The sequence below is a fragment of the Ascaphus truei genome, chromosome 1, assembly GCF_040206685.1.
Source record: "Ascaphus truei isolate aAscTru1 chromosome 1, aAscTru1.hap1, whole genome shotgun sequence".
Taxonomy (NCBI): Eukaryota; Metazoa; Chordata; class Amphibia; order Anura; family Ascaphidae; genus Ascaphus; species Ascaphus truei.
In genome coordinates, this window is record NC_134483.1 from 80495259 (window position 1) to 80510325 (window position 15067).

General features: G+C 41.8%; 1 protein-coding gene across 4 annotated transcripts in view; it reads right to left on the reverse strand.

Moving 5' to 3' along the window:
• The window catches only part of ADAMTS6 (ADAM metallopeptidase with thrombospondin type 1 motif 6), a 283143-nt gene that overhangs the window by 67539 nt on the left and 200537 nt on the right, over positions 1-15067 (reverse strand). For all 4 annotated transcript variants that reach the window (XM_075590050.1, XM_075590029.1, XM_075590040.1 and 1 more), the window contains 3 exons: positions 13569-13671; positions 1726-1859; positions 268-391 (listed from right to left, as the gene is read on the reverse strand). In XM_075590050.1, the coding sequence (XP_075446165.1) occupies positions 268-391; positions 1726-1859; positions 13569-13671 (361 nt within the window). The remainder of the gene's footprint in view (positions 1-267; positions 392-1725; positions 1860-13568; positions 13672-15067) is intronic.

Below are 15067 nucleotides of genomic sequence, written 5' to 3' on the forward strand. Positions count from 1 at the left end.
TGTATTCTAGATTTACCTCATTTCAGTGTCCAAATGCAAGCAAAGAAAAATAACCCCTCAAAATCCATATAAAATCGATTCAAAATTGGACACAGTGTGACGTCTAGAATGAAGTATTCCTCCATAAAATAAAGTGAGAAGCCGTGTAGTGCACAATTAATTCTGCAGCAACGTTAATATATTTAGCTGCCGGTCACCCCACTTTTCACTGTATTAAAATAGGGTGATGTCTGATATCTAAATGATAACAACTGCAGATGTACATACCTCCTCTGGGCAATGAATCATTGAAGAAACCTTCAATAGCTTCACAAGTGCTCCCATCTCCCCCACAAACGCGACATCTGTCCTCCTTAGCGTCAGAGCCCAAAATGTTATCACAACCTACATGCTAAAAAGAACAAAAGTTTTTTTTTTAAAGATTTATTTCAAATAAGATGTGTAAAACAGAATAAGAAAAATTAGAACACACATGAAAACATTTTTATAGAACACTGCCTACCTCCAACAAAGGGATTCAGTGCAAAATGAAAATGAAGGGGATAGCAGCCCCTGACGAAGCCCGAGTGGAGAAACGCGTAGGGCCAGCGTGATTGGAGCAGGGAGAGTGACGCCGAGAGACTGTTCCTAGTGTGAGCTGAACGGAGCTGAACGGAGCATTGGCAGTGAATTACACAGAGGGAAATCTCGCGAGAGCCGTACGAGATCTGATCACCTGATGCGGAAGCACTTGCCGGTGTGAGGTCTGGAAGTCGGCGTTCTATACCACGAGTGTGAGAGACTCGCTAAACACTCTCTACTGCCCGTTTTTAACTCATAGAATGTGAGTTAAATACTTTTGTTTTATCCTTAGATGTTTTATTAAAAGGTTTTACACATATGTTTCTCCTTTTATCTCCTTTTATTCCCTACCCATCCCTTTATTTGAGATCCACACCAAGGTACAGTCTGCTAAAAACAGACTCATCGTGATTGCTGCAAGAAGCCTCAAAGACAAGCCTCTCCAAAGATCCAGGAGCCAAGAAACAGACGAACTACAGGAGCTGAGTTCGAGAGTCCCTAAGTGGATTAAAGGCCTTTAATGATCTTACTAGTGTAAGTGCATATCTCACCGAATTCTTATCTGTTTGTATTGATATACTGCCCTATGATTTTTTCCTCTTTTTTCTTTTCTCTTCCCCTGCATATGTGCGCCTAGGTCACTCTTTGCAATACATTTCCAGCGGCGTTGTGGAGCCGCAGACCTAACTTGGCTGCAAGTCTGTAGGGTTAGTAGATTGTGAGGGTATATACCTTGTATTGATTGATTGGCTGAGAGTGTGGTTTTATCTAACCATATTCAACATATTGTCTATATCTGCGCTGTTGTTTTTTGTCTGTATATATATATATATATATATATATATATATATACATATACATACATAAATAAATGATATCTTGGTACCAAAATGTTATCTTGACCTACAAAGAGATTATTTTCTGTATTAAGGCAAATATGGGTCATATTAACAATGTAGGCCCTTATCTATAGCCAGCTAAAGTTATTTTCCAGGTTAAGAATCAATCAGGAGGCTGAAGTTTTACCCTCATAAAATAGAAATCTCTTAAAATTCTACAGAGAAAAATACAGTATTAGCAAAATACACTAACTGGCATTACAGTACATTACTTTTTTTTTTAGAATTTATATAAAATTTTTACTTTAAATTAATTCTTAGTAACCTTGCATTCTCCATTGATACAGATATCCAGAGAGTCAGCATTACAGCGAGTCCCATCAATAACAGCAGGGGCACGTTCAGTGTAAAAATTATAGCCTTCAGCCAAGCAGTTTAATGCACAAGGTTTAACACCACCTGTGAATGCAAAAATGGACAGAAACATTACTATGTACTGTATATATATATATATATATACAGTATATATATATATATATATATATAGCATGTTGCATTAAGAGCAGTAGCTAAAGATAGTAAAGCCATATGTTACTTTTAATATAAGACACAGCCATAATAATTTAGCTTAAATATCTTTTTTTGACATTTCTTATTGCTTGTTCAGGTCTTAATCCTAGGCCAAAAATTACTCTTTGTAAACATACTTTAAACAAATTGTAGTCTATAGATGCAACAAGGAAAGGTTTCCCATTGAAACCTTTGCAATTTTATTTCCACCTCATTATAAGTGCTCATGAAGGTCTGAAATAGTCTTTAGGGGGTTAGTCTTGAAACTACAACAGTGTTGATCAGGGCACTTATTGCACAGAAACTCCCACTGAAGTCAATGGGAGTTTCCATGCAATTGTGCCCTCATTGGCACTATTGCAGTTTAAAGAAGAACCCCATTAGACAAGAAGTCCAACATCAAAAGCCAGCAGCACCCACAGAATATTACTCGTAGAGCACCCAGCCATTTTTGCACAGATTTACATATTGCATGCATTTATTAAGCCCTTATCACATGTCCAAACAGTGCACATTTGGAATACGCAATTTAGTTTGGGTTATGGAATTGTGTGCAGTATACAAATGTTATATATACATGGGACAAACTCGCACATTTACATTATGCTTCAAGTTTGTAGAAAGCCCAGTAAGACACCACCAGAAACCTCGCCTCTCTCAGGTAGAAGACAGGGGGAGAGTGAGGGAGAGAGAAGGGGGAGAGGAGAGAAAGAGATTAGGTGACCACTCTCCCCTCCAGCAAAACCCGGACTTCGTCAGCCTGACGCATTGCACCAAACTGGGCAATAAACGCATGCAAACTGTGCAATCTTTAGGCATAAATCATACTTAATAAATATAATATAAACTGCAGATTTTTATTTCATACCGTTTTAGGGGCAATTTTGCATTGACACTGTCAGAGTTTAATGAATTGTTGCCTATTACTGTTCTTGGTTCTGTTGCTCAATTAGTTTTGTTTTCCATTCCTTTTTGGTCAAAGACTAATTTCCTAGTTTCAGGTTATATGTTAGTGAAGGTATCAAAGACAATTTAAAACGCTTCTCTTTCTCATCTCACCATCCACAATAGACAAAATAAATAAGAAAAAGAGAATGTGATTTTTGTTCATTTGTCGCTTGAATTTATATATTTATAGGGAACCATGTTAAAAATGGTTTTTGAAGCAAAAAGTGGCACGGTGTGCTCATTTGCATGTCATTTCCCAGAATCCCTTGCTGCAGTGGAAGTGCTGTATTCTGGGTGATAATGGGGAAAGGCGGGGTTGCAGACCTGCCTAAGACATGCAGATGAGCATACAGTTGTATTTACATTTGCATATATATATATATATATATATATATATATATATATATATATATATATGCAAATACAACTGTATGCTCATCTGCATGTCTTAGGCAGGTCTGCAACCCCGCCTTTCCCCATTATCACCCAGAATACAGCACTTCCACTGCAGCAAGGGATTCTGGGAAATGACATGCAAATGAGCACACAGTGTCACTTGTTGCCTCAAAAACCATTTTTAACATGGTTCCCTGTAGGCTTAAGCTTGCTGCATGGTCACAGCTTTGAGCACAGCCAGGGTTAAGGTGCATATCCAGAAAACCCACCCACAGACAGCTGTTTCGACCTTTATGGGTCTCATCAGTGTGGGGTTGATTTTAACTGGGTATGCAAAGAGGCTATGGGATAGGCTATACCATAATACTGAGTTAAGTTATGGTGAGTAAAAAAAGTGACAAAAACCCTCCACAGGAAAGCAAATATGCAAATACAACTGTATGCTCATCTGCATGTCTTAGGCAGGTCTGCAACCCCGCCTTTCCCCATTATCACCCAGCATACAGCACTTCCACTGCAGCAAGGGATTCTGGGAAATGACATGCAAATGAGCACACAGTGTCACTTTTTGCCTCAAAAACCATTTTTAACAGGGTTCCCTATAGGCTTAAGCTTGCTGCATCACAGCTTTGAGCACAGCCAGGGTTATATATATATATATATATATATATATATATAAAATAAATTTATACCAATATGCTGCATTAATCCTTTAGTTGTAAGTAACATAATGAATGGCACAGGAGACCATGTCTGGAGAAGATTCATGAGGAGAGCACTTTAATAATACTGTAGCAATAATAATCGTTTTTTTTGTTGGCCTTTCAGCTCCAAAGTATTTTGCAATGATCACTTATTCCAACAGACATCTCTACAGTGGAGTCCTGAACATATTCATAGTCTAGTCTGCTTATATAAGCATCAGTTTGACTAATACGATCAAAAGAAAAAAAACAGTCTACAATTTCAATACAAAATATGAAACCCTAAGGTCCAACTAGAAAAGTTAAAAAACACACGTTATGTGGGTGTTCTGTATCCGCAGGAAAAGATGGCAGAGAGATGTACTTCTCAAAGATATACCAAAAAATATTCTAGCTAGACTTGGCTGACCAAGTTAAACGTGGTAAGCCCAAAACAGACCAACTCAGGCGGAAACTACGTTAGTGTGCCTTCATCATCAGTTTTACAGATAGGAAACATCCTTGTATGATAGAGCCTTTTGTGTGCATTTTAGCATATTCATAGCCACAATCTAAATATCTGCTGCTTTATCATGGTTGTATATTTTAGAGACTGGAACAAGCTTGGGCAACCTGAGTCTCTTTTCAAAACAGCATACGGTATATTATATTATTATACATACATTTTTTAATCTGAAATTATATATAGGCAAATGTTTCAGCATCCAAGAGTTAGTTGACATCTATTTGGACTTTTGTTTCGACGAAACTGGTTTCTTCAGTTGACTGTGAAAGGAATTGCATGCCATTTGTAATTAACAATGAATATTGTCTGATACTTATCGAGATTCAGGCTAATAAATTCTTTTGAGCATTTATGAGAACTGTGTGCTGTGCTGTGCTGTGGAGAGAAAGCACTGTAGCGAAAGAGGTGTGTGTGTGTGAGAGATTTAATTTTGTATAAAAGAGAGTGGTAACATTGTGTCTGTATGTAAGTGTTGTAGATACAGTATGCCAAATATGACACTTTCAAGTGCTTTGCTAACATATGGGGATCGGGATTGCTCCAAAACAGGTGTAAATTGCTCCATTTTAAATCTGGGTCCTTATATGTCAATGTATGCTTTGCTCGTATAATCTCGCGCCAATTATTGTTTTGGGGAGTGTTTTTACAGTGGTTATATACAGATAAATGTAAGATTATGCATTTGGGAATCAACATAAGCATTCTACCTACAAACTAAGTTGGACAAAGATTAGGTCCATCCTTAATGAAGAAGGATTTAGGAGTGCTTGTACACAAGTAGGCTTAGTAATAGTGCACAATGTCATGGTGTAGAAGCTGTCAGCGAAAGCTACCAGGATGTAATCAGACATAAAACACTGTATATATAGGTGGAAGGAAAGTGTACTGTATACTTGTTCCATTGTATAAATCCTTAGTAAGACCACACAATGAACATGGAGTACAGATTATGCATCACTGACTTATTAGGAAAGACTATCCAAAGTAGGATTGTTTACATTAGAAAAGAGACATTTAGGAGGCGATATGATTACTATATAACTTTCAAGGAAACTACCAAGGGCAGTACAAACGACACAGGGTTATCCCTTGAGATAAGAGGAAAGGAGATTTCACCAGAAGCAAAAAAAATGGTTTTCTACATAAAGGGCAGTAAAAATATGGAATTTACGACCCATGATGGCAGGCACAGTAGATACCTTTAAGAAAAGGTTAGACATCTTTTTAGAAAAGACTGCTATAAAGGCATGCTGGTATGTCAAATAAGGTAAATACAGGAAGGGTGTTGATCTTGGGAGAAATCTGGTTGACATATGATGAATGAGTATCTCGTCCAACTAGAATTTAACAAAGGTTGAACTCGATGGACATATGTCTTTTTTCAGTCTAATCTACCATGTAACTACATGTTACAGGAGACGTATGGGAAGGAAATAATCAGTGAAATATTGAAAGATGTAACAAAATGTGCACCTAAAACTGGTCTGGTTTTTCCTTTCCCAGAAACAATTAAAGCAGCATCTCCGATCGAAATAAAAATATTAATGACTACATCTACAAATTGATGATGTGCATTTTGTATTTCCAGACATGCGAGATCCGTGGCCCCAGGAGGAGCAGTAGGTTTTTATATCCATAACCTTATCCCAGCAACATTTATAACTGTTCATAACCACAAATAGTACCCAACGGGTACCCTCAGGCAGAACTCCTGTAAAGTTATGATAATAAAGATAACCTAGAACTGCCAAAAGCACTCCACACATAGTGGGATATCTTCTGCAGTTCAGCTCTCAGCTTGAGATAGTATATACAGTATGAACATATATTCAAGTATCTTATCTTAGGTCTGCAAAACGGCTTTTCAGTGAGGAATTCAAAGACCCTGACTGAGCAGGTGATCATTAAATATATATATAAAAAAAAGAATAGAATAGAAGAATGTAGAACCAAGTACTAGACAGAAGAAACTGCATGTGAAATAAAAAAAGGACTTCTAGTCACTTTTTGCTCTCTTGGTGGTTGGAAGGCTTTATTGCAAGTTAGCGGTAGTGAATGTACAGTAGCTGAGCTTCACTCCTGAAGGACAGAGCCTGGGACATCAGCAGTGATATCCATTATAGTTATATGCAGCAAGACAGAACCTAAAGTGTAGGCCACATTAATTGTGCAGAATTGTTTTGCATTCATATTGTTTATCAAAGCAATGCTGGTTTTGTTTCTCTGCTCAAAAAAAAAATTGCAGCTTTAAACAAATATTTTAAAAGCAAAATAACCTGATACTATCATATTTGGATCTAACACTGTATCTAACTCCTTTTAATTGCTGAAGCAAAACATAAAAAGAATTGCTCGTTTAAATAAAAAAAACTATTTACTTTAATCATGTTACTGCCAGTAGGAAAGACCAGTAGAAATTGATATAGTAAAGCAGTCGTGTATAATTGATATCATAAGAATATAATGATTTCAGATAAATTAACTGAATCCCCCCGAGTCAAGGGTTTATTTTATTAAAATGTTAAAAGCCCGTTTCTAAAGTGTGTATTAACAGCTTTAAAAAAAAAAAAGCTATAATGAAAGGAATAATTTAATGACAGGCATGTGCAATTAAGCTTTTTTTAATGCAGGGATTAAAATGACAGCAACAAATATGAAAATGCTTATTTTAGCAACTCAAACGCCATGGGAGTTATACACTGAGGCGATTTTGAACCATACTGTAGGTGGCGCAAAGAGAAAATGTTTCACTTTGTACCTCTATGCATCAAACTACTTTGCTCCAATTTTGCCCAATGTACATCAGTTTGTGATCAGGGGAGGGTCTATAGTAGTGTTTTTCAATACGGGGTCGTAAGACCCATTAGGTTCCCTGGGCATCACTAAAGGGTTCCCTGCAATTTTCTGGTCATTTCAAAATTGTACTAAATACAGATGAATTTACAATGCATCTGCTCTCAGACACGCTAATAGAGAGGGTTGGGGTTCCTTACAATGCATCTGCTCTCAGACACGCTAATAGAGAGGGTTGGGGTTCCTTACAATGCATCTGCTCTCAGACACGCTAATAGAGAGGGTTGGGGTTCCTTACAATGCATCTGCTCTCAGACACGCTAATAGAGAGGGTTGGGGTTCCTTACAATGCATCTGATTTCAGCCGCGCAATTAGAGAGGGTTGGGGTTCCTTACAATGCATATGATCTCAGATGCGCAATTAGAGGTGGGCTGGGGTTCCTTACAATGCATCTGATCTCAGACGCGCTATTAGAGAGGGTTGGGGTTCCTTACAATGCATCTGATCTCAGATGCGCTATTAGAGTGGGTTGAGGTTCCTTACAATGCATTTTAGCTTGGACGCGCTATTATAGAGGGTTGGAGTTGCGCAAAATGTCACAATATAATTATAGGGTTCCTCAACAACAACAAAAAAAGTTAAAAAACACTGGTCTATAGCATGAGATACAGATGTAGCACATCTCACTGTCAGAGTCGAGGCTGGAAAAGCAAAAACGACTCCAGAGACAGCAGCTGCTGTGACATCGCTGTGGAGGGTCCATGCTTCCGGATCGGACTCCTCACATTGATAATCTTCTAGCGCCGGAGCAGCCATGGTCACACAGCATGTCCTGGTGCCGGACACAGTAAGTCTTGCTACATCTAAATCAGGCCTGCACAACATGCGGCCCGGCTGGCATCTCTGTGCGGCCCGCGATGACTCCGGCCGGGCGCCAGTTAATTAAATAAAAAAATTTTTTTTTTAAATGGCGGCAGTTCCCCGCTCCCCCGGCGTGCATACGCAGGGCCCGCTCCCCCTTCCCCTGCTCCCCCCCCCCGCTCCCAACGTGGGACGGAGGAGGAAGTACCAGCCTCCTGCGGGCCTGCTCCCCCCCCTGCTCCCAACGTGGGACGGAGGGGGAAGTAGCAGCCAACTCCTCCTGCGGCCTACTTTCCACCGCTTCTCTCTGCGGCCAGCTTCCCGCGTCCCCAGAGCTCACCTCCCGTGCCCCTCCCCCCCCCCCGAGCCCGCGCCCCCAAGCCCACCTCCCGTCCCGGGCAGCTGCCGCAGCGATATCGGGGGCAGGAGGGGAAAGCGTCTGGCGGCAAGCTGCACCCACCCGGTCAAGGTAAGTAACTGTCACCCACCCTGTCACCCACCCAGTCACTGTCACCCACCCACCCACTGTCACCCACCCACCCACTGTCACCCACCCAGTCCCTGTCACCCACCCAGTCACCCACCCAGTCACAGTCCCTGTCTCCCAGTCACTGTCTCCCAGTCACTGTCTCCCAGTCACTGTCTCCCAGTCACTGTCACCCAGTCACTGTCTCCCAGTCACTATCTCCCAGTCACTGAAACCCTGTCACCCAGTCACTGTCACCCTGTCACCCAGTCACTGTCACCCAGTCAGTCACTGTCACCCAGTCAGTCACTGTCACCCAGTCAGTCACTGTCACCCAGTCAGTCACCGTCTCCCACCCAGTCACCGTCTCCCACCCAGTCACCGTCTCCCACCCAGTCAGCCACTGTCACCCAGTCACTGTCACCCAGTCACTGTCACCCAGTCACTGTCACCCAGTCACTGTCACCCAGTCAGTCACTGTCACCAGTCACTGTCACCCAGTCAGTCACTGTCACCCAGTCAGTCACTGTCACCCAGTCAGTCACTGTCACCCAGTCAGTCACTGTCACCCAGTCAGTCACTGTCACCCAGTCAGTCACTGTCACCCAGTCAGTCACTGTCACCCAGTCAGTCACTGTCTCCCCCCACCCAGTCACTGTCTCCCCCCCACCCAGTCACAGTCACTGTCACCCACCCAGTCACTGTCACCCAGTCACTGTCACCCAGTCACTGTCACCCACCTAGTCACTGTCACCCACCCAGTCACTGTCACCCACCCAGTCACTGTCACCCACCCAGTCACTGTCACTGTCACCCACCCAGTCACTGTCACCCACCCAGTCACTGTCTCCCACCCAGTCACTGTCTCCCACCCAGTCACTGTCTCCCACTCACCCACCCACTCACCCACCCAGTCAGGCAGTCACATGTCTTTTGTTGAAAATATAAAAATAAACAGGTTGCAATGTAATGTTTTTTTCTGTATCACAATAAGAAAAAAGTTAAGTAAAAGTTGCGCGCTAAAAGATATTTTTTCGTGGTAGGTGCGCTATGGGTTTGGGGGTGGGGGGGGGCTGCTCCTTTCATTTGTCCCGGGCCCCATGATTTCTGTTGGCGGCCCTGTGGGTGATGTGAGGTGCAGGGGGGGAGAGGGTGATGGGTGATGTGAGGTACAGGGGGGGGAGAGGGTGATGGGTGATGTGAGGTGCAGGGGGGAGGGTGATGAGTGATGGGAGGTGCAGGGGGGTGATTGGAGGTGCAAGGGGGCGTGATTTGAGGTGCATGGGGGGTGCTTTGAGGTGCATGGGGGTGATTTGAGGTGCATGGGGGGTGATTTGAGGTGCATGGGGGTGATTTGAGGTGCAAGGGGGGTGATGCGAGGTGCAAGTGGGGAGAATGATGCGAGGTGCAAGTGGGGAGAATGATGTGAGGTGCAAGTGGGGAGAGTGATGTGAGGTGCAAGGGGGGAGAGTGATGTGAGGTGCAAGGGGGGAGAGTGATGTGAGGTGCAAGGGGGGAGAGTGATGTGAGGTGCAAGGGGGGAGAGTGATGTGAGGTGCAAGGGGGGAGAGTGATGTGAGGTGCAAGGGGGGAGAGTGATGTGAGGTGCAAGGGGGGAGAGCGATGTGAGGTGCAAGGGGGGAGAGCGATGTGAGGTGCAAGGGGGGAGAGCAATGTGAGGTGCAGGGGGGGAGGGATGTGAGGTGCAGGGGGGGTGTGATGTGTGTGCTGTGCAGGGGGGTATTGTGTGTTTGATGTGGAGGGGGAGTATTATGTCTGTGGGTGAGGGGGAGAGATGGGGGTATGAGAGATAGATGAGGAGTATCGCAAAGGTTGATAGTGAGGGGTTCTGGGGGAGTGTGGCAGGATGGCCTGTAGCCAAGGTCAGGGAACAGTCCACACGTGTAGTTTCAGGATAAATGAAAACGTTCAGTGGCTTTATTTCTCCACAGCAACATAACATGCGGGTACACTGTCCCTTTAAGCAAATAAATCCTGCTCCACGTTGGGAGAAAACTGACTAACACAGCAGTCCTAGCTAGCAGGCTGGCTGGCTAAACCATACCCAAACCGTAAGAGTCTTTTTAAGCAGTCATGCAAACATATGAAAGAAATCTTACTTTGGCTGCAGTAAGTAGTGTGCTGTATCCTTCTGGCTAGCAGCACATCTATCCATGTGCTCTCCTTTGACACAGGCAGCTACTGCTGGTAACAAGATCCTTATCTACCTTCCTGGCTCTCAGGTGTCAGCTTACTTCCTGACTACCTAACTTCCACCTGAATTAACCCTTATGAGTGCTGGATGAAGCACTCAGACATATGTTTCCCAGGCATAATTGATAGGGTTTGACTTCACCCTGTCACAGGGAGATATGAGGATGATGATGAGGGGTGCTGGGGGAGATATGAGGATGATGATGATGATGATGATGATTTTACCCGTGCGGACCAATTTTTTTTTCCTTGGAGCCATTCGGCCCGTCTCACTTTACGAGTTGTGCAGGCCTGATCTAGATGTATCATGTTTTGCGCCTAACTTGCTTCTTTTTTTACCTTGTTACATAGTAGATGAGGTTGAAAAAATGATCCTTATCCATCAAGTTCAACCTATGCTAAATTTACACGACAGATACTTGATCGTATATTTGTATTTCCAATATTTTGATCCAGAGGAAGGCAAACAAAAACCCTAGTGAAACATCATTCAATGATGTCTCACAAGGGAAAAAATACATTCCTTCCGGACTCCAATAATGGCAATCAGATTACTCCCTGGATCAACATCCTTCCCATGTTTACTTATTTGGTATATCCCTGTGTAACTTTCCTTTCTAAAAAGATATCCAACCTTTTTGTGCTACAAAATCTGCCACTTTTGTATCCTAACTCAAAACAAATAAGAAACCCCCACACAAGCTGATCTGTTTTTCTCTTACTTATGTAATATATTGTTAAGTGTTGTTTCTGAGCAGAAAGCAGAATTTGTGCAACTTTGTAAATATGCAGGTTTAAAGGGTGTTAGATCAATATTTTCTTAGGGCTAGATGTGTTTTTTTGTTTTTTTTATCTGCAACGTGCAAATAAATATATGACATTATGTGGAATTTCAATAAGGAGCTGTATTTTTGTTTAATTTGGTGAGGAGAACTAAACAAACACTTCCATGCTGACAGCTGTTCTGCACTGACAGGATATGAATGAAGAACTTGCTCATCTTCTGATCAATGGAAACATTCCAAAAACTGTAAGGACTAACAACTCGTCTGTTGACGTCTTCCATCCCATTAGCCCGACTACCAATAGGAGGCTTTTAAAGCTTCTGGCATTGGCAGTCAGCCAACATTCTGCATGTTGCATCCTACTGAATTACATTTTTGGAAAGTTTATTGTAGCAATCTGGAAAGTCCAGGGACAATATGGTCAAAAGCAGTAGCACTTATTCAGCAGCAATGTCTTAAAGACGCTGATTAAGTGGCACTCATCTTCTACAAACTCCCTACCCTAATGTGACCCGATCTGTCCTCTTTTTGTCCATCTGTTTCACCTCATGTCACCTCATGCTCCAGTTTAACAGGCACCAGAGACAGTAAATCAATCAGTGTGTTTTTATGAGATGATAATGATGATGTGTGACCTCAACCCATGAGATCAAGAATGTCACTTATGTAAACTTTATGACTACTAACTTCAGGAGTGAAAAAAAAACCTCAATGTAGTCACATCATAAATCAATCCAAATTGAACTCTTCATCTCAGTTATTTATTTCCTTAATTAAATTCGCACTGCTGGAGTTTGGTTACCGTTAGACATCTCCTTGCTAACTCGTATTATTGATGGTTACAAGGAGAGGATTGTTTAATGGTGAGAACAACTCTACAATGCATCTCCAAAGCTTTTGTGTCTAGGTCATTAAAATTGGCTATATCCATACTCCACAGGATATCCTAAGTATAGTGGTTAAAGTAATAGTGAATGTTCAGGCCTTCACTTGACATTCTAAATCATCTTCTATTTAGAGATCATCACTTTGATTCCCTCGATAGATACGCATGACCACTAATAGTTGCCCATAGTGTCCGCTATTCCTCTCCAAACATTAATACAGAAGTCACTATAATGAGGGAACTACACTCTCCTCTTGGGCATATTACTTAGGTTATAAGGCTGTAGTTTTAGTCACAACATAGCATGTCAAAGGTGCTTTTAGTAGCTTGAAACGTATAGAGCCGTTTTGTGTCGTGTGCAGTTTGAAAGACAAAAAAAAAAATGACATGCTGCACCCGGTCATGAAATGCTGCTCTACGAGTCAATGGAAAATGAGCATGAAAAAGCATTTCATAATATTTTTCTATTAACATTTCAAGTGATTATTGATATGAATTTGTATTTGGATCACCGAACCTTCACAAATAAAAAGTTGCAGGCATCGTGAAAGTTTAGTTTGTGGTAAAAGCAATTCCTTTCCTCAGACAGACAGTGCTAGGTCTGCACAATAGCAAAAGAAAGGATTATTGTGTAGCATCTGTTTAAAGTTTCTTATGGTGCTTAATAGGCAGACATTTGGTTTAGGAATCTACGAATCATCCATATCTGTGTGTCAGCAAGGAAATTATAGCTCTGTCCTGACTTGACTGCGCTTAGTTCAATGTACAAGATTGGACAGTGCATGTGCCCACTAAGAATGAAAATAATGGATCCAGCCTTCCTTTAGTCAAAAATAGTACAGTACATATTGAAACCCGATTGGCATTTCTTTGTAGACAAAAGCCTCTTAGCTGTCCAAGTACCCCATGATCAAATGTCTATAATATTAGGGATGACATGCCCTCTTTTCATTCCTCAATATTTGCAACACGAGGTTATTTTCAAGCACCATTGTAGCAGTAACATTCTTACATTAGATTCTGCCAAGTCACACATTACCTCCAGTGTACGGTTTCCAGTTGTAATACTTCCCGCGGAAAGGCATGCTATCAAAGTCCGCACACTGTTTCTCTCTGAAGTCACGGGACCCTGAAGGACACGGCTAAAATAAAACACAATTACTGTAGGTAAATTAATCTTGGTGCAAAACATCAGTTCAATTTTTTTAAGTGACAGCACTCTGTTATTTTCAATGGACCCAAACTAGCTGAAACCCCCAGTGAAATGATAATAAGAATATAAGGGGATAGCACAACTGTAACGATTGCTTTTCAGGCCAGCAACGCTGTGCAACAAACTTTGAATCTTATGACAGTGAAAGGGTTTACAATTGGCATGCAGACTAAATTGTATCTTTTGTAATATTGGGCAGGCATAATATAATGGAGGTTATATAAACACAGTTAAGTGTTTCACCAGTTCCTTTACAACTTTAATCTCCAATGCATGTCAAGGATCACTTTGCAATTAATCCATCAGGTATCTCCTTATAAACACACATAAAAAAACAGATGAAGAATCTCAAACGTAAACTCGGTTTTGGAAACACAAGTTACAGTTCTGCTGCTCCAGCTGTTTCTAAGTCTGTATTGACATGTACCATTAGCCTCCTGCTAAGGGAATCATTGAATCGCAGTGCAGTGTAATGAAGCTCAAATACCAATTTACCACAATTCTTTTTAAACAAGTTTCATGAAGAATGCAAAAAAGTTTCAGGCTTCACATGTCCAGCAGTGTGGAGTTTTTCCTTTGTTTATTCTTAACCTTTATAGTGTGGAGACGCCTTAAACCCCAAAGCCCCGTTCAGCATTGAGGAATGAGGAGTAAAGGAGTGTCCCTAACTTATGGTTTTACAAAATATGAACCAGTAGAGAAGAAGAAACAGGCACACGGTCTTAATCAGCAGTGAAAGGGTTTAATGTGCCAAGAAATCCAACGTTTCGGCAGTAATACTGCCTTTCTCAAGGTGTAGGCTGCGCACCGGCAACTAAGTACCCCACTATCACCTGATTGTCTGAGTGCGTGCACAACCCTCTTTCTTTACAAAATATGAAGACACAGGTGTTGTAATTCTAAAGCAACAATCCGTACCATGTGTGGACGGACACAAATCGAATTGAAAGCAATAAAACAATTTAAAAAAAAACATTGATAGATCTAAAGCAGGGGGTGGCCAACTCCATTCCTCAAGGGCCACCAACATGTCAGGTTTTAAGGATATCCCTGCTTCCGCACAGGTGGCTCAATCAGTCCCTGCTTCAGCACGGGTGGCTCAGTCAAAGACCTGTGCTGAAGCAGGGATATCCTGAGAACCTGACCTGGTGATGGCCCTTGAGGAATGGTGTTGGCCACCCCTGATATAAAGCTTTTATTCCCTAGCTTTGCACCACTTTTGCCTTGGTACATGGACCCCATGGTTTCTACCTCGTCATAAACCTCTTTATGTTCTCTGCAGTGACATTGACCTCTGCTTTTTATAATGCAGCGTTCCGTGGAAT